We start from the raw sequence: 24,550 nt of genomic DNA, 5'->3' as shown, positions 1-24,550 counted from the left end.
AATGAGTACATTTACCTTGCCTCAAAAGAACAAATTTTTTCAAAGAGAAGAAATGATACTGGGCTTCTAAAAGAACCAAACAGGAGAAATTTGCCTAAACTCTTTCCATCTTGTAGCCTTCTCTCTGCTCATCGGCTTTGGTGTTCTCTCTGCAATCCACCATTTTTCAGTCCACACCATGAAAGAAACAGTTCTTCCCACAGCTCCCATGCACATCTACTAAAGGTGTAACTGGTCACATGTAACTTGGTTCTCTGGCCTAGCCTGGGTCGGATGTCCATCCCAGACCCAGTCCATGTGGTGAGGCTGCAGGGCCACGTGATATGGACATGTATTGGAAGAGAAGAGGTCACTAATGCTAAATATGGTACAGGGAGGGTAGAGAGACCTTGAAAGGTGTTCACTATATTCTCAGAGGCAGAGCCCTTAGAACAGGCACTGTTGATGTCCCATCCCATATTCTCTTGGCCTATCACAGTTTGCCAATAGCTGAGGCACAGTTTTCTGCAAAGATGACAACCTCCCCACCTCCAGTGAGTATTTCCCTTCTCCTTTGCCTGTGAGCTTTATCACACCCATGATAGTTGCTTTTCTGCAGTTATATAACTCAATCTTAAAGTGCATTAGAATTAACACTCCCAGGCCAACCTTCAACCAATTCAAGCAAAGGAGGATGGGAAGTGGAGATAAAGTCTCAGGCCCTGTAGTCCTTAGGAAGATTCTGAGCTATATCACACATTTAACATGGTTTCTTACGGAGTCCTAAAAGGGATTGAGCCAAGTTATCCACATGGTAACTGATTCATGAGTGAACCCTTGATCCCATTTCTCATGTAAGTGGCTTTCTTTCATTTCTCAATTTATTTCTGCACTTGTGTTTCCTGGGATCTCTTCCCAAATCAGTGTGGTGAGCTGAATAGTGCTGCCCCCACCCACCCTTGGAGCTATATCCACTATGAAAGTTATGAAAAGAATGTATAACACAGTAAAATGAATTTTACACAGAATTAAGATTATGGACCTTAAAATAGAAAGATTATTCTAAATTGTCTGGGTGATCTCAGTTTAATCATAGGAGTCTTTAAAAGTAAAAGGCAGACTGAGCGCAGTGGTTCACGCCTACAAACCCAGCACTTTGGGAGACCAAGGTGGGTAGATTGCTTGAGCTCAGGAGTTTGAGACCAGCCTGGGCAACTTGGCGAGACCCTGTCTCTACAGGAAAATACTCCGGCATGGTGATATGGGCCTGTGGTCCCAGCTACTTGGGAAGCTAAGGTGGGGGGATTACTTGAGCCCAGGTGACAAAATATGTGGTGAGCTGAGATCATGCCACTCTACTTCAGCCTGGGTGACAGAGTGAGTCCTTGTCAAAGAAGAGGAAAAAAAAAAAAGTAAAGAAGTGAAAAAAAAAAGGAGAAGGTGAAAGAATCAGAGAGATACAATGAGAAAAAGACCTAGGAGATGAGCCTCAACGCACTGTTGCTGCTTTGAAGATACAGGAAGCGAGCTAGGAGCCAGAGTGTGGCAGCCTCTAGAAGTGGGTACAGCCCTTAGCTAAAAACCGGGAAACAACTGGGACCTCAGTCCTATAAATGAAAGGAACTGATTCTGTCAACAATCTGAATAAGCAAGGAAACAGTTTCTTCCTTAGAGACTCCAGAAAAGAATCCAGCCTGCAGACACCTTGATTCTAGCCTGGTGAGATTCCTGTGGGACTTCTCACCTACAGAACAGTGAGATAATACATTTGTTTTGCTTTAAGTTTATGAATTTCTGAGGCCAGGTGCGGTGGCTCATGCCTGTAATCCCAGCACTTTGGGAGGCCGAGGTGGGTGGACCACGAGATCAGGAGATCAAGACCATCTTGGACAACATGGTGAAACCCCATCTGTACTAAAAATACAAAAAATTAGCCGGGCGTGGTGGCACACACCTGTAATCCCAGGTACTCGGGAGGCTAAGGCAGGAGAATAGCTTGAACCTGGGAGGCGGAGGTTGCAGTGAGCTGAGATTGTACTCCAGCCTGGGAGTGGTATGATCCAGTCTCAAAAACAAAACAAAACAAAACAAAACAAAAAAAGAATGTTTATAAATTTCTGATAATTCAGATGGCAGCAATAGAAAATGCACCCAATAAGGGTTTTGTGAAAATGCTGTAGTGAGGTAAACTGAGACTGTGGTGAGTACAGTGGGTGTGCAGACTACTCCTCTTTGCTGAGTAGACTCCACAGTCTAGAAAAAGCCAAGTTGAGGAGTAAGCATTATTAACACTTTATTAAATGACTAGAACTTGACAACCACTTGCCAAGTAGAGGGGATACAGTGGTGAGCAATAATAGTGATGATAATGAGGAGTAGTTTTCCCTAGCAGGCATCAGTTGAAAGGAATATGGGTTTAACATCCACCAATGACCAGGGGTGGACAGACCTATTTCCAGAAGACTGAGTCCATAGTGGGATTAAAACCATCCCTGTAATTCTTCTAGCTTCCTTCATCCAAATTTCCTATATCACAGAGAGTCTTTAGGGTATTTGTTCTGTCTGGAAACCTTGACTGTAAGAAGGCTGGTTCTGGCTGCGATATCACTTATCACATTTTTGGGTGGGCACACATCTGTGCCCCATTATTTATTGCGAGGGGCCTCTAGTCTCATTCCAAGTCACATGTCATGTGGGTACTATGAGGTTATTCTCTCAACCAAGACACTCTGCAGAGCTAATCCAAGGAGTGCTGGGTCTAAGGCTCTGATAATTAGCTGGGAAGGAGTCAACAGGAGTGTCAACTCCACAACCACCTACAATGATCCTTACCCTGGAGCTGTCCTGGGAAAAGAACCTCAGGGCTACAGGTGGGTTCTTCCTATCAGCGAAGAATCCGGTGGAAAAGAATGGGCAAATGGCCAGGGACTGAAGCTGACCATCTCCCAGCTGCACAAATTACTGCATGAGTTATGTAAGTTACTTAATGTTGCCCTGCCTCAGCTTCCATACTTGCAAAATGAGACTACCTGACAGGGTGTTGTGAGGATTAATGGAGTGACATCCACCAAAGCTCATAACACAGCACTCAGAACATTTTTAAGTTCTCCATTAATTTTAGTTACTGCTGTTTAGATCCCAGCTCTGTTATTAAGTAGTCATGTCTACTTTGTAAAGTTAATTCACTTTTCTGCACCCCAGTTTCCTTATCTGTCTAAGAGGACAATAAGGTGGTACTAAACTCAAACAACTGGCATATGAATAACTGAATGAGTATCAGTAAAGTGCTTCAGTGTGTGCCTGTAGCTTTATGGTTGTGATTGGTTGCTGTAGAGGGGGAGACCCTCAGCTCTAAGCTGGGCAGGGAGAAGCAGAGACAAGTTACTTCAGCCTGAGGCTCCCCACTTTCCCTAGCTAAGCCCAGGGTCACTGGTGTCTCTAGGGAGACACCTAATGATCACCACTCGGTCAGAATTGGAGGAACTCTCTTCTTCTTTTGGCGCTGGACAAATGGTCAGGGCAGTGGGCTCCAAAGTCAAAATTCTGAAAACAGGATATAGAGGCTCAGAGAAGGAGACGTCCAGGAAAGTATGAATATGGGATCCATTCACAGCATTGTAGAATGAGATATCTCCAGTCTCATAGTCCAGGAAGACCCCCACTTTCCTAGGGGATTCAGGAAGTTCCAGGTTGGTTCTGGGCTCAGTTAGAGTCCGATACTTTTTCCCATCAGTCAGTCCCATAGTCCAGAATCCGTTCTCAGGTGTCATTTTGACCCAACCTTTTCTCTGCACATTCTTACTACACACCCCTATATGCCACTCTTTCCTGTCCCCTACCTCCACCTCCCAGTAATGTCTCCCTGACATGAAGCTCTCACAGCCGAGAACACAATAATGCCAATCAAATCTCTCAGGGTTGTCTGGCAGATCCTGGGGCTCCTTGGCACGCTGCACACTCCTCTGGTCCTCAGAAACAAGGAGGATGGGGTTTGCTGTTTTGGGATCCAGAATCACATCCGCTGTAGAGAGTTTGAGGAAGTGTCCATGGGGTCAACCATTTTTCCTGGATTTCAGAGCCTCAGCATGCAAGGCCTGGGCTGTGCTGAGGAGACCTGAGTCCAGAGCCCGGCATCCCTAGCCTTCCCTAAATGTGACTCTCTCATTGATGCCAGGAGAGAAAGCCCCAGGTATCTTGTGTCCAGAGGGGAAGAGGAGGGTGAAATGAGAGTTGCCTCAGCATCTGCCTAACCCAACACCCTGATGCTGCCTCAGGAAGCAGCAAGCATCCTCTTTCTATGTTTTTCTTGTTTTCCTCCCCACATTGACTCTGCCCACTAATGCTTTATGATCAGAGGTCAATTTTCAACTTTCATTTGACCACTCATGAGCTAAATGTGTACCCCTTTTCTGCAGTCTATTTTCCCACACATCCAATTTATTTAACAAGGTGGAGCCTCGTCTAAAGCATTCCCTCACCTGAAAAATGGGGATAAAAATATGAATCTCTAGCATAGTATAGGGGAATCACGTTATTTATTCAGCCCACGGCAGGGCACGAAGGAAGTTCCTGATGTTCTAATAGCTGCAAGGCTGTCTCTGTGCTGGGCTCTATGTGGGGACTTATATGACCTAGATTCACTCTCCACCCTTTAACTTTCTCCACACTCTTTTGGGCCCCAGGAATCTGCCCTCTAAGGACAGTGTCACTGGGCTCCCTTGTCCTCTGGTTTGCTGTTGGGTTTGGCCAATGGGAGGCCCTGATAGAAGATTGGAAGGAGAAAGAAATGAGAGACACACCGTTTATTTTCCTGCTTCCTCTCTGCCTGCAGCAGCTGGTGTGGCTCTAACAAGGCCTGACGACTCTTCTCAGGAAGCCCTGTCTTTGAGCTACCTCTTTCTCTGGGTTCCCGTAACTGCCTCCCCTCCCTACCCCTCCCAGGCTAGGGGTGGAGACAGCTCCCCACTGTTGGGAACCATGGGGGCACTGCACTTTTCTTTGTTGCTTTCCCTTAACCCTCCTTTCCGCAAACCTTCAGCCACCCAGTTTGAATTAATCATCTCCTTCTTACTAGGTTTTTGACCAATGGATATGTATTATTCCTTCAGTCTTCACCTCAACCCCCACAAACACAGTTTGAAATCATCACTTAAAAATATGAAGGCCAAAGCTCAGAAGCATTACGTTTTTTGAGGAGGCACTGGCAGTAGGTGGCATGAGAAGTCTGGGAAGGACTAAGTTCTTTGGGAAGCCATTGCCTCCTCTCCTTGGCATTTCCATCCTCACTCTCCCTGCAGTATCACTCAGTGTGTGCCTCCTTCCCCTCAGCTCCACCCTTTCTGTGTCTTCCTTCCCAGGAAGGTCTGAGGAATCCCAAGAGATCTAATCACCCTGGTTCCCTGGGCTCTCAGTGGGAAGGGTCTTAGAGATGGGTCCACTCTTCAGATTGGAATTTATTGTTGCCTACCCCAAATTCCTAGTCGTGGGAGCTTTTCTTCCCCAAATCACAACAGTTGGAGAAGCAAACAGGAAAAGGAATATAGTCCCTCAGGTTGTTGGTCCAGGGAACATACAGTGATTTACTCACCTGGCTTGAAGAGGGCCTTTTTCCATTCTGAAAGGAAGGAGACACAGATAAGGAAAAGGTCAGTATTCTTGTACTTTCCCCACTGCATTCTCTCCTCACTACATGTTTTCTCTCCTTTTCTTGTGAATCTCTTCCAGAGTCCAGCCTTCCTTCTCGACAACTCTGATGGATCAGAGGTGGCACTTTCTAAAAAATGGTGGGCTCTGTTCCCTCTGTCATGAAGGGTACAGGCTGCATGGCCAGGCTTTGCAAGGGGGTGTGTAGGGTCAGGAGTCTCTCAAATTCTCCAGAAAAGCAGAAATCAACCCCTCACCATAGAGAAATTGAGTCTTTTGGTTAAATCTGATTCATGCAAATGAGAACATCAGTGGGTCACAGCAGAGAAAAGGTTGAAATGTTCATGGCACGTGTCCCAGCAAACTCAGAGAGCATCAGGCTCACTCACCATTATAGGCTGAAGGTCTCTCTCCCACTACAATGAAAGAAAGGTAGAGATGTCACCTTAACTTGCCATGTTTGATTTGGCCCTATTCCCTTGACTTTACATTAATTTAATCTTTTTCTTTTCTTTTTTCTTTCTTTCTTTTTTTTTTTTTTTTTTTTTTAACCACCTGTATCTTCCTCCTCTGCAGGTTCAATTCTTTCTATGGTGTCGTTCTTAATATCAAATCCAGGAACATCAGTCGAATACTAGTAACATGGCAGACACTGTGAGAGTTCCTTCCTGATGGTGTTCAGCTGATATATTTGGAATGTATCTATACTGCTATACCTAGGCAGAGGTGTCACCATGTCTATATGCATATATATATATGTGTGTGTGTGTGTGTGTGTATGCAAGATCCTTCTATTTAAATTTGTAATTTCCTACCTTACCCTGAAAAGAATTTGGGAAATTTAATGAGCAATTTCAGAAACTAGTTTTTGAAGCCAGTTAGAATAAATTGGTACCAACTGAGAAACCATTCAAGCCACTCTTGTTTATTAGACACATTTTTCTCCCTCTCTCTTTTCTGATTTTCTTGTTCTTTGTTATCTTTTGTTCTTCTTTGTCTTCTCTGGAGCCTATAGATTATGTAAAATGAAGAGTGAAGTTCCTACCATAGAGAGTGAACTTCATCCACCTCTTCCCCCTTCCTTTACAAGTGTGCCCCTGGATATTCCTCAGTGCTTTGCAGGGCTATAGAGTCTGTGGCCCCTGGTAGAGAGAAATTGAAGGCATCTTTTCTTGGAGAGTAGCTGAGAGAGAGAAAGAGAGTGAAAAAGAAACACTTCTCCTGGGTGTTATTCCAATGAGTCACATTCTTTTTCTTTTTTCTTTTCTTTCTTTTTTTTTTTTTTTGGCAATGACTAGGAATTGGCACATTTATTTTCTTTCCTTAGTCAAAGAGATCTAAGACCACTTCCTAACCTTGGGGAAAAAGTTAAGAGTGGAAACTATTCAAGCACAGACAGTTAAAGATTCAAATTCAGAGAAAATGTCAGTCACTTACAAACTGTGTACTGCATACTTCTCCACCCTGCAATGGAAGGAACAGAGAAGATGCATCAAGGCTCATAAAGCAGGGACAGGAAGACATGCCTGGGTCTCTGGGGGAATGGGAACTTACTGATTTCCTCCAGGAGCTTCTCTGGAAAATAAGCAGAAAAAATAATGAACTGTTACAGGTGAGGGAGTTCTCTAAAAAATAAACCTTAAAAACAACCCAGTTCTGGGGTGGGGATGGGTATGAGGTCTTTGGGCTTTGGCCTGTAAGCCAGGGGCTCAGGTAAACTCCGGGGTCAGCTACCTCTTGTGCTTTTTTCTTGCTTCACTGTGCTCCATGCCAGTTCTCTCAACTCTTGCTCTCTCTTTTTCTTTCTGAACAGAGTCTTTTTTTCCTCCTGCTGTCGCCACAGGAAGTAACCAGCTCCCCCAAGAAGCAGCAGCAAGACAGGCAGGGTCCCTGCCAGGGCAGCGATCCAGCTCTGGGCCCTCCTGAAGAACGGGCCTGTGAAGGGAAGTGCTGTGGGCCATGGGGGCCGGTGCACTCAGCCTCCCCAGACTGCAGCACCCCAGGTGTTAGCTGCTCACCCCAGGTCACAGGGCACGGAATCTATCTCACAAGGTTAAATAATCTTTCTCATTCTAAAATCTCAGAGGACAGTGAGTAAGACTTTGATAAACCCCCACTAGAGGCTGCTACTATTCCTTCTCTTGAGATGTCTGCCTCTCATGTGGAAAGTGAGTGACTAGAGAATATCATACACTTTTTTTCTAATTCAACTTTTTAATAGGTAACACATGCACATGGTTCACAAATACATGTATAAAAAGTCACACAAGTCTCCCATCCACCCAGTCCTCCCTCCCACCCTCCCTTTTTTGACTTCAAATTAGTCTACTTAATATGATGCTTAAGAACAGGAACTTTGGAGCTGGAGGCCCTGGATGTCAATGCTGGCTCCTTTAGGTGACTTGCAGTGTGACTTTAGACTAATTACTTAACCTCTCTGTTCCTACTGCCCTTCTCCTGAAGTGAGAAGGATTAAATTAAAACTTATAAAGTGCCTGACACCTAGTGGGTGTTATGACACTGCTTGTTAACTTAAAATTGTGAATAAAAATATATGCTTGTTTTTCCTCTCATTTGCACTAAAGATAGCATTCCGTACACACCACTCTGCATTTTGCTCTTTCTGTGCAAAGTTAATCTTGGAGGTTTTTCTTCTTCAGTATAGAGAGAATTCTCTCTTTTTTCTTTCACACTTGAGTGGTATCCATTGCATGCAGTGAACATCTGCATAGTTTCCAACCTTGTGCAGTTATAATCAGTGCTATAAAAAATAACTTTTTACCTGGATCATCTCACACAAATGCAAGTTTATCTACCAAATCAATTCCCAGAAGCAGAATTTTGGATTACTAAAGATGTAGTTTGGATATTGTTATGTAGTCCCCAATAGAGGTTGTGCTAATGCACACCAAAAATACAAGTCATCCCTGCATATGCCTAGGAGTCACAGTCTTCCTACATTCCTGCCATAACCATGTGTTATCAACCAACAGATGTTTGTTTTGATTTTTGCCAATACCATAAGTGAAAAATGATTCAGTATGTTTCTCTAATGAGTGAGAATGAGCACTCATTGGTGGGTTATTTCCTTTTCTGTAAATTAAACAATGTATGACCTTTGTTAAAATGTTTTACTCAGTTTTTAAAATCTTCTGTCTCAAGGAGATTAGCTCTTTCTCTATGATATGGGTTTGTAAATATATATATACACACACACACACATATATATATACACACACACATACATACATGTTTTCCCTTTCTGTCATTTGACTTTACATAAGCAGCTTATCTTAACAATTATTCCCCAATTCCCATTGCCTGTCACATTTTCTGGCAGACAGAAAATGTTCAGTAAATGTTTGTGTCATGAACAGCTTTATGGAGGAGAGAAGCTCCCCTGGTGCAAGGAGGAGTCTCCAAGTCCGTGCTTTGGGCCTTATATTCAGTGCAGAGACCCAGGTTGACTGCAGACACTAACACCTCCCCCTTCATTCAACTGCCACAGCTCAGTTCAGAAAATCTGAGGCAAGCAGGTACTGACCTGCGATGGAAATGCTGGTTGTCTTTTCCAGACCGAGGAGGGAACTTCTGATGGTACAGGAAACACCCTCCCCAGAGCTGCCTCTCAGGATCACGGATGCTGCTACTGCATACAGGCCCACTCCATCTACAAACACAGGTGCTTCCACAGCCGGGATGTTCTCTCCCTTGTCGTTGCTCCACCGTATTTGGGGTTGGGGATACCAGCCAGTGGACCTGCACTCCAGATGGATCCCTCCATCCTCATAACCCTTCACGTCAATGTGAAGATCAGAACCCAGTGCTGTGGAAGGATGAATCAGCCTAAATTCTTGAGAGCTCCTATGTCATGGAGAGTCTCAAAAGGAATCAGGGCATGCTCACATTCCGTAATTCAAGAAGAATTTCATTTCAGAGCTGCTTACAAAAGTGTGGTCCTGGTGAGGAGAAAGCTACATGAATGAGTGCAGTATCCCAGGGTCAGTGACAGTGGGGCTATTCCCACCCACTCCAGTTACCAGAGGGAGGAGGAGAGGGAGCTGTTTTGAAGACATAAAAGAAGATATTTATGCATTGAGGACTTTCTTGAGAGGGACAGTGACCTTCAGCAAGGCAATGCAGTCAGGCCGAGGGTACCTTGCAGGAAGGAAGCCAGGGAATAAGCACCCAGACCTCTATTTTCTCTCCCTCCCTTCTGCATCTGCTACAGATCCCTACTGACCAAACCCTTAAACAGAAGCCACAGGGAAAAGGATTGCACTGAGAAAGAAAAGGGCAGCCCCCTCATCTGGAAGCAACAACAGGATTCAGTGTCCTCCTGTTGAACAAAAGGGATTTCACAGAACACCAGCATCAGATGATGGCACTTTGTGACTATGATGGATCATGGGAAAAACAAGACCACCCCACATCCTGTGTGAGCATAGAGAAAAACATGAACACTGTGCAAACCACAGCAATGACCAAACATCCCCCATCGACAATCAAGGATTGCTGTCCCTTCATCAATTACAGCTTCAGTCTCACCCTAGTCTCCTTCTTCCTAGATAAGGTTGATTAAGGTTCTCACTCATAGAATCAACCTGTGCACACCTTCCTGACAACATCTCATCCAGAGCAGAGGCTGAAGTCTATAAACCCTCCTCCCAAATCCCCTAACACAAGCCCAAATTACATACTAAGTCGGCTCTAACAGCTTCTCACTGAGACTCCGCCACAGCTCCCCATGATGTGTGTTCTTCCTCAATGCAACAAGTAAGAAACACAGCTCCCATGACTACAGGTATATTCTAGGGTCATTGGCTCGAGAACATTGGCAGCAGATACAGTCCCAAAAGCCCAGTCTTCTAGGGCCCACAATAGCATGTACCTAGTGGGGCCACAGAAGCCACCTGGTACACAACTATACACGAATGACTGTGTACCTCTCACTGAAGAGATGATTTCTTATGCTTCCTATCCCTCCTCCCTCACTTCACTTATTTCTCTGGTGGCCAGCAGAAGGGATTTCATTACTTGAGCATGTAGGGCACAGCAGGAATTCTTCCTAAAGGAAAACCTGTGTCTTTCTTAAAGGCCTCAGACAAGCTAAGTTGGAAGGCAGTGCAGGCAATTGCTAGTGAGCAGCCAGGAGTGTCTGCAGTGCTTTTGCAAGAGGGACTCTGCATCTGCTCTAGATCCTACAGAGAAGTGTTCTCAGAACCAAACCTGGAGGCTCACCTGCAACCTTCAGCTCCACCAGGGCTTTTTCATAGAAGTCACCATCTTGGAAATAACACAAGTACTTTCCACTGTCAGAGGCTGTGACGTTGTGTATTCGGAGAGCAGCCTTCCCTGCAGTGATGCCATCCCGTAGAATCGAAGTTCTCCCTCGATACGCTGCACTCTGCCTGTCTTCCACTTCCTTTCCATCTGCATACACGTTCACCACCTGCCTTAGGTTGGAACTCACCCACCTCAGCTCCATGGTCTCTGCGCTCATGGTTGGGAATAGGTGACAGGGCAGATCAGCATCTTCACCTACCGTGGCCAGGATGGGCCCAGGCGGTCCAACCACAGCAAACTGAGCTGTTGGCACAAGGGGGAGGATCTGTCAGAGGGTATTGGAGTTGGGGTCAGGAGAGGAAGGGTGCTTCTCAGACAGAGAAGGCGAGATACCAAGAATCTAGGGGGAGGCTGGGCGCGGTGGCTCATGCCTATAATCCCAGCACTTTGGGAGGCCGAGGAGGGCTGATCACAAAGTCAGGAGATCGAGACCGTGGTGAAACCCCACCTCCACTAAAAAATAAAAAAAAAAAGAGGCTGGGCGCTGTGGCTCAAGCCTGTAATCCCAGCACTTCGGGAGGCCAAGATGGGCGGATCACGAGGTCAGGAGATCGAGACCATCCTGGCTAACACGGTGAAACCCCGTCCTACTAAAAAAATACAAAAAACTAGCCGGGCGAGGTGGTGGGTGCCTGTAGTCCCAGCTACTTGGGAGGCTGAGGCAGGAGAATGGCGTGAACCCGAGAGGAGGAGCTTGCAGTGAGCTGAGATCCGGCCACTGCACTCCAGCCTGGGTGACAGAGCAAGACTCCATCTCAAAAAAAAAAAAAAAAAAAAAAAAAAAAAAAAAAGATTTAGCCGGGTGCGTTGGCTGACACCTGCAGTCCCAGCTACTCAGAAGGCTGAGGCAGGAAAATGGCGCGAACCCGAGAGGCGGCGCTTGCAGTGAGCTGAGATCGCGCCACTGCACTCCAGACTGGGTGACAGAGTGAGACTCTATCTCAAAAAAAAAAAAAAAAAAAAAAAAAAGAATCTAGAGGGGGAAACCAATCTTAACAGAAGCACCATTTGTCTCTTAGTGACACGTGAACCCTCAGGTCAGGATGGACTTCAGGTATGGGAAGGAGTCAAAAGTCCTATGAGGACATAATCAGGTAATTGTCTGCTTCAGAAACAAGTGTGGAATCATTCCCTACCTGAGTGAGGCATGAGCAGCTGAAGCAAAAGGACGCAGACATGAAAGTTGAGAAGAAGGAAGGCCAGGAAATTTCCCATTTTCATTCATGCTTCATATCTGGAGACACCAGAAGGTGGGGGGTAGACTCTGTGACCTGGAAGAAGCTATAGAATTCCAGATGGAAACCTCCACTTCCCTACAGTTAACTCAAGTATGGTGATCGAAGAAGATCTTACCTCTGCCAAAGATTTCTGTCCTTTAGTGTCTTTACGTTTGAGTCCCAACATTGAAAACCACCTGCAAAAACATGTCTATGTGAAATGCACATCAGTTATTCGATCATAAAATCCTCACTCTACTGTTTGACAATATTCAGAATCCTATGACTTCCCCAAACTTCCCCTGCCAAGTCCAACCTACCACAATCCCCTCTGATTCATGCAGGACCCTCTTCGTTGGGCTCCCTGGTTCTACCAGGGTCCACTACTGTGGGTGTCCAACACTGTGGACTCCTCAAAGCCCCAACTCTTGGCCATCACCATGGTCAAGTCATGGACCAGTGGACTCCTGGTGGGATTCAGGAAGACTGCCTGGTGGGGGACCTGAAGTCTGTCAGGGGCTGAACCCACCACATTTAATCCAAGGCTAGTGATCAGACAGCTGCTAATAAGACCAGGCCTTACTTATCTTTTCTTTCTTACCTTCATAAAGTCATTCAACAAATATTTACTGAGCACCCACAAGGGGCCAGGCCCACGATATAAGGTTTAGGGACACAAAGAGGATAAGCAATACGTAAAGGCTCTAAGATTCACAAGCTATTTGGTCTCAGACATGGGACAAAACCATTGGAACTTTATTTACTCATACAATATCATGAAGTGTGAAACTTAGAATGTGCACAATTGGCCCAGCAATTCCACTTCCTGATGTCTAGTCCAGCAAAGTACTTGCATGGGTGCAGAGAGAAGCCTCTGTGAGAATGACACTGCAGCACTATTTTTAAAGTATAAAAGTGGTAACCAACTGAACCAGCCACCCAACAGGAGACTGCTTAGAGGAATGATGGCTCATCCCTCAGAAGGAATTCAATGCAGCAGGTAAAAAGAGTTGATTTATTGTCATGAACCTAGATAATGGAGACACTCTAAGTGATCAAAAAGCATGTTGCAGAACTATACTAAAGATTCAATTGAAAAACAAAAGCAAAGCTATACATTTCTGCATAACTGTTTATGTAAATGCCTGAAAAACTCTCAAAAGATGCATGCTAATCTGAAGATCAGAGGCTAGTGAGTGAAAGGACTCTTGGCCTTTTGCTCCCTTTACTTTTAAAATATTGGAATGCTTTAAATGTAAAACTTTTCATGTATTACTTAACGATAATTATTATGAGTTACGATAGTGACAGGAGCATATTAGCTGCTCAGTAAATACTAACTCCTCAACAGTTTCTTCCAAAACAAAGGAGCATGAGGCCTGCAGCCATAATCTCTCTCGCAGTTGGCCTGGGAGTGGCCTCTGTGAACAAGATCTGCAGAGGGAGGTGGGCAGGGATGTAAAGGAAACAAGGGAACAGAGATCTGAGCAGCCGGCCATGCTCCACACCTGCCTGGATCTTGCAACCAACCAGAGCAAACATTGCATTTCACCACATCTTTTGCTTCTGGAAACTGCTCTTTATGTTGCTATAGAGGGGGTATCATTTTTATTATCATTTTCTCTGAGTTAACACGTTCTCTGCTGTCCTTAGAGTGAGATATACCTTTTTCTTCTTCTTTTTTTTTTTTTTTTTTTTTTTGAGACGGAGTCTTGCTCTGTTGCCCAGGCTGGAGTGCAGTGGCCGGATCTCAGCTCACTGCAAGCTCTGCCTTCCAGGTTTACGCCAGTCTCCTGCCTCAGCCTCCCGAGTAGCTGGGACTACAGGTGCCCGCCACCTCGCCCGGCTAGTTTTTTTTTTTGTATTTTTTAGTAGAGACGGGGTTTCACCGTGTTAGTCAGGATGGTCTTGATCTCCTGACCTCGTGATCCGCCCATCTCGGCCTCCCAAAGTGCTGGGATTACAGGTTTGAGCCACCGCACCCGGCCCATTTTTCTTCTTCCTAAAGGATATTTATTTTTTTTCCTGATTATAGTCAATATTGCAAATGAAAAAAAGCATAAAGGAATACAAGTTTAAGCAGTGGTGCATGCCTGTAATCCTTGCAATTTGGGAGGTCGAGGTGGGAGGAACCCTGGAGCCCAGGAATTCAAGAACAGCCTGGTCAACATAATGAAACCCCATCTCTACAAATCAATCAATAAATAAAATATCTATAGTAGTAGTCATATACTTTGGTAGTGAAAACATAAATATTTCTCAAAGTATTTTGACTATGTATATATCAAGGACCTTAAAAAAGTTATATGCTTTACTAAGGAACGGCTATTAAAGAAAACAAAAAAGTTGTATACTTTGACCCAAAAGTTCCACTTTTAGGAATTAGTATTGAAGAAAAAGAAAATCAGGAACTAAGACAAAAATTTATGTTTTAGGCTGTTCAATATAGTAAAATCTACAATAGCCAAATGCAGAAAAGAGAAATAGCCCAAACTAGGGAAATGTTAAAAAATATTTGTAAAGGCCGGGTGTGGTGGCTCACGCCTGTAATCCCAGCACTTTGGGAGGCTGATGCAGGCAGATCACCTGAGGTCAGGAGTTTGAGAACAGCCTAGACAACATGGCAAAATTCTGTCTCTATTAAAAATACAAAAAGTAGCTGGGCATGGTGGCATGCACCTGTAATCCCAGCTACCCAGGAGGCTGAGACAGGAGAATCGCTGGAACCTGGGAAACAGGCTGCAGTGAACTGAGAATGCACCACTGCACTCCAGCCTGGGCAACAGAGCAAGACTCCATCTCAAAAAAAAAAATTGTATATTCATACAATGAAATAGGTTGTATCCATAGGTTTTGGGGAAATGATGAATAAAAGGAAAAACACATACTGTTCCTAAAAGATACAAAACAAGGTGTAATGTGTGGCTCTAACGTTGTTAAAATTATAAATAATTGCCCTTCATTACAAACACAACTCCTAAAGGCTTTTTGGAAATCTCTTTTATGACTGAAACATGCATTTTTTGTCTATCCTCCGCCTGTTGTATATGTATGCTGGTTCAGACTTTTCTATATTTTTAATATTTCTGAAATGAACAAATTTACATATGAATGTAAAAGGGACATCTCTTTTTAGAAATTCTTAGAATAGATGCCTTGAGTTGGCCAGAACAGATTTTAAAGATTTTTTGCCTTTTTGTGACCACAATAAATTCTTAAGAACATGCAATTAGAATATTTTTTGACCAAATCCCAAACTCTGCAGGTCTTTATTCTTTGCACTACTTCTCCCCTTTCCGTGTGTCCACATGTATGCGTGTGCACCCCCTCAGCTACCCAGGAGACTGTGGCAGGAGAATCGCTGGAACCTGGGAAACAGGCTGCAATGAGCTGAGAATGCACCACCGCACTCCAGCCTGGGTCACAGAGCAAGACTCCATCTCAAAACAAACAAAATGCATATTCATACAATGAAATAGATTGTATCCGTTGGATAGCATTCTTTAGGTTTTGGGGAAATGATGAGTAAAAGGAAAAACACATACTGTTTCTAAAAGATACAAAACAAGGTGTAATGTATGGATCTAACATTGTTAAAATTATCAATAATTGCCCTTCATTAAAAACACGATTCCTAAAGGCTGCATGGAAATCTCTTTTATGATTGAACCATGCATTGTCTGTTTATCCCCTGCCTGTTGTATATGTATGCTGGTTCAGATTTTTTCTGTATTTTTAATATTTCTGTAACGGACAAATTTACATATGAATCTATAAGGGACATGTCTTTTTAGAATCTCTTAGAATACATGCCTTGAGTTGGCCAGAGCAGGTTTTAAAGATTGTTTGCCCTTTTCTGACCACAATACGTTGTTAAGAACATGCAATTGGACTATTTCTTCACGAAACCCCAACCTCTGCAGGTCTTTATTCTTTACACTACTTCTCCCCTTTCCGTGTGTCCACATGTGTGTGTGCACACTCCCTCAGCCACATACCCCTTTCTTTGGGCAAGTACTCTCCCTGCATGCCCACTCTCGGCGATTCAGCCCGTGTCCTCCCAGGCATTGTAGCCCAGGCTCTAATCAACTTCCCCCGCTTACCTCTCAACATTCCCCTCTGAAAATCACAACCCACCGAAGAAAGGCGGTTAATAGTTCTCCATTCTTTCTATTATGGTTGAATCTCCACTTGGAAGAAAACAAAAGGAAAGCAGAGGCTGTCTGGTCATTGTGAGGAGTAATCATCTCTTTTTGGAAGAATTGGTTTTTTGATTGGCTTAGAGGTGATGTTTCTCATCAGTTGCTGGGCAGAAACTACTGAGGAAGGTTGAAACGAAAACTGAAAGTATATTGGATTGTACACATTGAAGAAAAATTCCAACCCTATCTCCCTTAGTGTTTACGTTTCTCTCTTTCATTCTTGCGTGTACATGTATATAAGTATTTCTATATATTTACTTATGTCTTTTTTCATAATAGAAATATTAGCAGTACAAAATGGGAAAAGATTTTAATGTGGCAAAGAGAGAAAGATGTGCACTAATTAAAATGCTATTGGGGCAGTTTGCTAACATTTGCTTGCATGAATATGGGTACATGCAGGAAAAGGAGACTTTACTAGAGTCAAATAAACGTATAAATGGAAAGAAAACGAGACACAATGCACTTTTTTTTTTTTTTGAAAGGGAGTGTCACTCTGTCACCCACGTTGGAGTGCAGTGGCAGGATCCCGGCTCACTGCAACCTCTGCCTCCTGGGTTCAAGCAATTCTACTGCCTCAACTCCCTAATAACTGGGATTACAGGTGCTCACCACCATGCCCAGTTACTTTTTGTATTTTTAGTAGAGATGGGGTTTTGCCGTGTTGGCCAGGCTGGTCTTGAACTCCTGAGCTCAAGTGATCCTCCTGCCTCAGATCCCAAAGTGCTAGGATTACAGGCTTGAGCCACCGCACCCGGCCAACAGTGCACATTTTTAAGTACTTCCAGCATCCAGGCATAGGATCTGTTAATAAATAATATAATTTTTCTGGTTTCCAGAGGCAGTGCTGCTTGACATGTTTTACCTTTTTCAGCAAATTTTTAGTGCAGGTGTTTCTGAGCATCTCCATTCACCTTCAGCTCCTGGTTTGTGCTACATTGTATTTTCCTGTGTATTTGTTTCTCATGCTGCCAGTGGAGTACACATTCTTTGAGGCTGGACTCTAGACAAACTGTGAATGCTGTCTCTGTAAGATGTCTGTGAAGCAAATTGGTTCTTCCTGTGGTCTAGGACCTCAAAACACACTTTCCGGGATTTCAAGTCAATGATCAAAGTTCCTAAGGCTAAGATGTGACTGCGGCTAGTGGAATTTAATTACATTGCAACAGTTTGAATTTAGACTGTGTGGCATCTGGTTGAGAAGGCTGGTCGCTTCTGGATCATGCATTTCCTGTTTCTTCTTGGTGATAAGACCTAATTTTCTTAGGTACAGCAACGTGCTGTTTCATCTCATAGATAGCAGAGGCCAAGGGACTAAGTTGGAACCAGTGGTTTGTAGGTGACAGTTGTGGTCTTGTGCTTCTCCCAGAGAACCTTCAAAGGATGGACCAAAATAGCTGGGAGTGTGAGGGTACACTCTCCATACTTCCTCTTCCTCTTGCCTACAAGGTAGACTTTTGACCTGGAGGTGCAGCAGCCCTCCTGGGACCATGAGGCAACCTTGAAGTTGAAGTTGGAAGCCACATGTAGAGACAGCAGAGAATGAAGTCAGAAGCAGTCTGGGGCATGAATGACATCTCTGAGGTGCCAGATCAGCCCTGGACTGCCACCACCTGAATTCATTTTACGTGAAAACAAAAAACAAAAAAAAACAAGGAAACCCTTGTTTTGTTTAGGCCAGTGGTATTTCTGGTCTCTGTTATCAGGAGCAGAAGTACAAATTTTTTTCCTCTCCCTTTTTCCTCCTCAACAGTTTATCATAAAACTTCTAAAGCATATAGCAAAGGTGAAAGAATTTTCAGTGAATACCAATTACCTACCATATAAATTATATTGATAGAGCTAATATTTTACTAAACTTTCTTACTTTATTATAATATTCCATATCTCTATTAATTCCCTATCCATCCATTATCCTTATTTATTTGTTCATTTGCTTCTTTTTTTTTTTTTTTTTTTTTGAGATGGAATCTTGCTGTTTCTCCCAGGCTAGCATGCAGTGGCATGCTGTTGGCTCACTGTAATGTCTGCCTCACAGTTTCAAGCAATTCTCCTACCTCAGCCTCCCGAGTAGCTGGGATCACAGGCACCTGCCACTATACTCAGCTAATTTTTGTATTTTTAGTAGATGGGGTTTTGCCATGTTGGCCAGGCTGGTCTTGAACTTCTGACCTCGGGTGATCTGCCTGCCTCTGCCTCCCAAAGTGCTGGGTTTTCAGGGGTGAGCTACTGCACCTCATTTACTTATTTTTAAATTCATAGTCTATCAGAAGCTGTGTTGCTTGAAATTATGTCAGTGAGAACGATCACCCACCCTTGCCTGAAGGATCCAAATCACTTTGACACAAAGAAGCAGCTGAGGTGCTAAACTTCAGATTAGGAGTTTCTGGGCCCAATAATTCATATCTCTCAAGTTTGTAATTTCCAAAGTATCAGGCTCCTTGCTCCATTTCTCATACAGTTCTTCACACAGAACTCTGGGAAAGAAGTCTTGTGAAAGAAATGGATGTGAAATGGGGCAGAAATGAATTCAGTGACTCAACAAAGTTTTACTGAGAATCTATCATCTAGTAGGTCTCAGGCACTGAAGTTCAAAATTAGTGAGTAGAGGTTGCATAATGGAGTGGATAAGAGCACTAATTCTCAAGCCAGGTGGCCTGCATGACCTTGAGCCAGTTACCTAACTTCTCTGTGCCTCAGTTTCCCTATCTGTAAAATAACAGTACCTGACTTTTAGGGTTGCTGTTGTGAGGATGGAATGAGATAATGCATGCAGTTTGGTAACAACAGTGTATCAAAAACAGTAAGTCACAAGAATGTATGCTTAGTAAAATTGTACTCAGCTCTCCTTCAAGACCTAGGCCCTTGATGCTATCTTCTCTTTGTCTTTTACAAGACCTAGTGCAGTGTCCTGCATGCAATAGGTGTGGCAAAATGCCAAGAAATCTGTCTCCTTTATTTAGTTAGTCTCATCAACAAATGTCCATTTCTCATGGTTATTATGCCACCTCTTGTTGCCATTAAGAACTCTCATGAACACACATTTTCTTTATGCTGTATCTGGATACCTGTCAGCACCTCCAAGGCACACTGCCTTACTATGTACTGTCGCTAGGTTTTGTTTTGTTTTGTTTTCTATCTTTATCTGTTCTCATTCACAACTCATTAGCCCTGGAATCCAAAGCCAGTTAACTAATTACTCAAGGTCTCTATTCATTTGTCTGTAGGGTGGAAATGAGATCTGTTCCATAAGTTATTTAAGGAACAGTTAGCACAGGTCCTGCAAGTAGTAACCCTCGATGAATTTCATTGCCTTCCTTTCTGAAAGGTTCAATTCTGATCCCTGCATTGATGACTCCTAAATCCACTTCCCCTGGAGATAACATCAACAGATGTCTGCTGTGGAGTTGGACTTTTAGTGTGAAGATGAAGGGAAAATCTCCGAAAAGTTTGACATGAGAAAATATGTACGGTTGAAACCTAAGTGAGGTAGGTGCGGGGAAGATGGGAGGTAGGGGGCGCCATTTACATTGTATGCTATGGGATGATGCCTGCTGGGGTTGCACAATATATCCTGTCCTCATCGGTGGGCCAGATGTTAGGAGATAGGGAGACCAGGAAGGAAGCTACTGTGACACTCTAGGCAAGAAATGATGACTGCTTGGAGATGGGGGATAGGAGACTTTATTGATTACTAACGTTAATACTAGGAAATACTTACATAGAACCTGCTACAATGCTGGTATTGTGCTTAGAGATTTACATGTATTAGTAAGACTCACAACAACCCTAAGAGGTAGAAACCTTATTTCCTACATTTAATAGATATAAAATCTGAGGTCCAGAGAGGTTAAATAACTCCGCAAGGTCACGTGAGTAATTTCTTTCTAAGCTGGGCTTTGAGTTCAGGCTGTCTTACTCCAGAGTCTGTGCTCAAACCACTGAGCTGGACTACTGAAAGGAAGTACAAATAGCAGGACTTGGCTATCAGTCAGATGTGGTGGGTAAATGAGAGCAAGAGAAGGCTAAAATGACTCTTAGGTGGTGTCGCTCCTTCAGATAATAATGGGTAGGCAGGGCTGATGGGAATTTAGTTTTGGACACACTCATTGTGAAATGCTAGTGGGCACTGAGTTCAGGGAATGTGTGGGGCTGGAGACAGAAATTCAAGTGCCGGTGGGGTCTGGTTATGGGGTAGAGCTTTGAAAACGAATTAGACCTTGCAAGAGCATATGTGGTGTGAAAAGAGAAGCCAGGACCAAAGCCTAAGGAATTTCAGCAGTTCTGGAGCAAGTGGAGCAAGAACTCTGAGAAGGATCTCCCTAGGAGTAGGGAAAGACCAAGAAGAGAGCCCTGGGGATTGATGAGGCAGATACCACATAGGCAGGAACACCTACTCAGGCAGGTCTATGAAGAACTCAGGGTTGTCCATAAAGAAAGGGCAGAAGTGTACAATGACTAGCAAGGCCCAGTGTCTCACAACTATAATCCCAGCACTGTGGGAGGCTAAGGCAGGAGGATCGCTTGAGCCCAGGAGATCAAGGCAGCACTCAGCTATGATCACACCACTGAACTCTAGCCTGGGTGATGGAGCAAGATCCTGTCTCTCTAAAAAGGGAAGCACAGGGGTGGCAGGGGAAAATAGAAATGTATAACGGATTTAATGGTTGGGAAACCATTAGAAACTGATAGAAACAATGCTTACGGGCCGACAGTAGTGAATCTCTCCTGTAATGTAGCACTTTAGGAGACTGAGGCGGGCAAGTCACCTAAGGTCAGGAGTTCAAGACCAGTCAGGCCAACATGGCAAAACCCTGCTCTACTAAAAGCACAAAAATTAGCTGGGCATGGTAGCACAGGCCTGTAATTCCAGCTACTCAGGAGGCTGAGTCAGGGGAATTGCTTGAACCTAGGAGGCAGAAGTTGCAGTGAACCAAGATCACGCTGCTGCACTCCAGCCTGGACAACAGAGCAAAAGACTGCCTCAAAAAAAAAAAAAAAAAAAAAAAGAAAGAAAGAAAGAAAGAAAGAAAGAAAGAAAGAAAAAAAAATGTTTTTGGTGTGGTACAGCAGTGGCCATCATCATGGCAGACAGTGTCTGATGGCCATGTATGTGTTCTCTTTCTGAGACTTTGCTTGTATGGAAGTAGAGACCTAGAGAGAGGCTAGCACAGTTGTATTGCCCAGGGAAAGGGGATGCAGGGCAGGAAGAACCTTGAGTTTCTTATATGGTGTAGCCAACAGAGTCTGGAGTGGACCCCTTATGATTACTTTTTTTGCAGTTTGCAGCCTGTACTTTCCCTGAGTTTGAGCTGAACCTGTGGCTTGCTGCTAACCAATAAAATATGGCAAAACTGATGGGATGTCCCTTCGATGACAACATTATGTAGTATAAGACTCTGTCTTGCTAGCTGACCCACTCTAGAGGCTCTATCTTCCTAGCTGGCTATGAAGAGGAAAGTAGTCATCATGGGAAATCTACACAGCAGGGAGCTGAGGAGGCCTGTAGGAGCTGAGAGCAGCCTCCAGCTTCAGCCTGCAGGGAGTTGGGGCTTTCAGTCCTACAACTGTAAAGAAATGAACTCTGTTAACAACCTGAGTGATCTGAAAAGAGGACTCTCCCACAGTCGAGGCTCTAGATGAGGCTACGGCCTGGCCAACACCTTGACTTTTGCTCTGTGAAGTTCTGAGCAGAGAAGCTCACTAAGTTCTGCCTGGACTTCTGACCCATAGAAACTAAAATGATAAATGTGTGCTGTTTTAAACCACTAAGTTTGTGGTAATTTGTTATGCAGCAATAGATCACTAATGCATTAAAGTGAAACAGGCAGTGGCAGCAAACATGAAGATACAGAAGATAAAGAGAATAACTTGTGTTTACAGCCCTGACCTGTTGCCTGGACTGCATATTTATTATTGACTGGCCTACTCTTCATCTCCACAGGAATCTCTAGTAAGCTCCTCCACCTGAACATATCCAAAACTGACCTTTGGATTCTATGCTGGCTCCTCCCCTGGCCTCCAAAACCTGCTTCTCCTTCAGTTTCCTCATCTCAGTAAGTGGCAACTCCATCTGTACAGTTTCTTTGGACCAAAACCTGTGGTCACCCTTGATGGCCTCCTTTTTCACACCCCACCCATAAGTTTATCAGCAAAGCCTTTTTACTCTGTCTTGAAAATAAATCCAGCATCATAACATTTTCATGGCTCCTCCCTGGTACAAGTCATCTGCATCTTTCCCCTGGATCACTGCAGTAGCTCCCAGCTGGGTCTTCAGGCCTCCATCCACCAGCCCTACCCACAGCCCATATCAGTCTAGCATGTGAAGTAACTTCTTAAAACATAAGTAAGTCCAGTCCTTTTTCTGCTCAACCTTCCTGTGGCTCCCCTCTCAGAGGTAAAGCCCAGGTCAGCATGATGACTTTCAAAGCCATACGTGATCTGGCCCTCAACCGCCTCTGGTCTTGTTACCTCCTATTCTCCTGGTTACCCTGTGTGCTCTGCCAACCCCAGCCTCATTACTGTTCTTCACACAAACCACAGTGCTTCTGACTCTGTGCTCTGGCACTGCTGTTCTCTCAACTCAGGATGTTTTTCTCCGAGGTATTCTGTGCCTCACTCCTATTGCTCATTACCACCCTTTTAGAAGTTGTGATTTCCTATATTCCTTCCCCAATTTATTTATCTCCTGATCAGTTATCATCATCCAACACACCATATATGTTACTACTTATTTTGTTTTCTGTCTGTCTTCTACAACCATAAGGAATGGGACTTTACGCTTTGTGCACTTCTCTGCCCCCAGTACCAGGAACACTGATTGGCATGTAGTTAGTACTCATTGATTTCTGTTGAATGAATGAATGAACTAAACACAGAAGTCCTAAGGGAAACTGGAGAGTGAGGGTCCAGGGTGTGGATGGAGAATTAGCCTGACACAGGGGAAAGGATACCTGCTTCTTAAATCAGAGAAAATAGATGAGAAGGGGCAGGAGCAGGTCAGGGCACCAGCAGGAAATTTGGAATCTCCTCCTCCTATTTTCTCTCTGAGGTTGAGGGAGCCCTAATGAATGTCATTAGTGTCCCTCCAAAAGAGACCCTAGAGATCTATCTTTATCCTTCGCCATGTGAACAAGTCTATGGGCCCTCACCACACACCAATATGCTGGGGTGTTGATCTTAGATTTCCCAGCCTGCAGAATTGCAAGAAATAAATTTCTGTTGTTTACAAACTATTCAGTCTTGGTATTTTTTTTATAGCTGCCCACATAGGCTAAGACATACACATAAACATAAACAACCTTGCTTTCCATCTTTACAAATAGGTATTGAAAAAATCACTCCTGATTCTTTCAATATTGTGTCTATTTGTAACTACAGTAATAAAATTTTTGATTATTTAAAATTTTTCAGTCCAATTGGATTACGGAATTGTCTAAAACCTAAAATACTACCATTCAAGCCAGAATTTTAGATGCCTGATTCTATTAGTCAGGGTTCTCCAGAGAGACAAAACCAATACGATATAGATATAGATATAGATACACATACAGATAGAGATATAGATACAGATTTATGAGCAGGCATTTATTAAGGAAATTGGCTCATGTGAATACAGAGGCTAAGAAATCACACAACAGCCCGTCTATAGGCTGGAGACCCTGGGATGCTGGTAGCACGGCTCATTTTAAGTCCAAAAGCCTCACAGCCAGGGAAGATGATTGTGTAACTCTCAGTCCAAAGCCAAAGGCCTGAGAACCCAGGGCCTCCTGGTACAAGTCCCAAAGTTCAAAGGCCAGAGAGCCAGGAGTTCTGATGTCCAAGGGCAGAAGAAGAAGAATGTCTCAGCTCCAGAGGAGAGAAGAATTTGCCTTTCCTCTGCCTTTTGGTTCTATTGGACCCGTAGTCAATTGGAGGGGAGAATTTCCTACTGACTCACATGCCAGTCTCTTCTGGAAACACACTCACAGACACACCTGGAAATAATGTTGTACAGTTGTCTAGGTATTCCTTAATCCAGTCAAGGTGACATCTAAAATTAACCAGCACATGGATTAACTTCCAGGATCCACTATTCTAGTTTCCAAATGTGGTCTTGGGATTCCTAGGGAGAACTCCGACGTACTCTTAAGGAGTCCCCAGTGTTAGTACTATTTTCACAAT

At 43.9% G+C, this 24,550-nt stretch overlaps 3 protein-coding genes across 4 annotated transcripts in view; all 3 read right to left on the bottom strand.

Moving 5' to 3' along the window:
* Window positions 1–6,661, bottom strand: part of LOC126953490 (butyrophilin subfamily 2 member A1) — a 41,528-nt gene extending 34,867 nt beyond the window's left edge. Inside the window, exons 1-2 of the mRNA XM_050788913.1 lie at window positions 6,012–6,661; window positions 5,567–5,593 (exon numbers count right to left, since the gene is read on the bottom strand). The gene's annotated coding sequence lies outside the window, so the exon portion shown is untranslated. The remainder of the gene's footprint in view (window positions 1–5,566; window positions 5,594–6,011) is intronic.
* The window catches only part of LOC126953488 (butyrophilin subfamily 2 member A1-like), a 92,476-nt gene extending 75,929 nt beyond the window's left edge, over window positions 1–16,547 (bottom strand). Inside the window, 9 exon segments of the mRNA XM_050788900.1 lie at window positions 6,012–6,038; window positions 7,060–7,086; window positions 7,177–7,197; window positions 7,357–7,557; window positions 9,167–9,448; window positions 10,864–11,211; window positions 12,105–12,239; window positions 12,322–12,382; window positions 16,289–16,547. Of these exon segments, the coding sequence (XP_050644857.1) occupies window positions 6,012–6,038; window positions 7,060–7,086; window positions 7,177–7,197; window positions 7,357–7,557; window positions 9,167–9,448; window positions 10,864–11,211; window positions 12,105–12,189 (991 nt within the window). The 5' untranslated portion in view covers window positions 12,190–12,239; window positions 12,322–12,382; window positions 16,289–16,547.
* A 1,777-nt stretch (window positions 16,548–18,324) lies between these two features.
* LOC126953497 (butyrophilin subfamily 3 member A2) overlaps window positions 18,325–24,550 on the bottom strand; it is a 62,372-nt gene continuing 56,146 nt past the window's right edge. For both annotated transcript variants that reach the window (XR_007725237.1, XR_007725238.1), the window contains one exon: window positions 18,325–24,419. The gene's annotated coding sequence lies outside the window, so the exon portion shown is untranslated. The remainder of the gene's footprint in view (window positions 24,420–24,550) is intronic.

The sequence above is a fragment of the Macaca thibetana genome, chromosome 4 (genome assembly GCF_024542745.1).
Source record: "Macaca thibetana thibetana isolate TM-01 chromosome 4, ASM2454274v1, whole genome shotgun sequence".
In the NCBI taxonomy this organism is placed as follows: domain Eukaryota; kingdom Metazoa; phylum Chordata; class Mammalia; order Primates; family Cercopithecidae; genus Macaca; species Macaca thibetana.
This window is presented reverse-complemented; position numbering and strand designations above follow the sequence as displayed.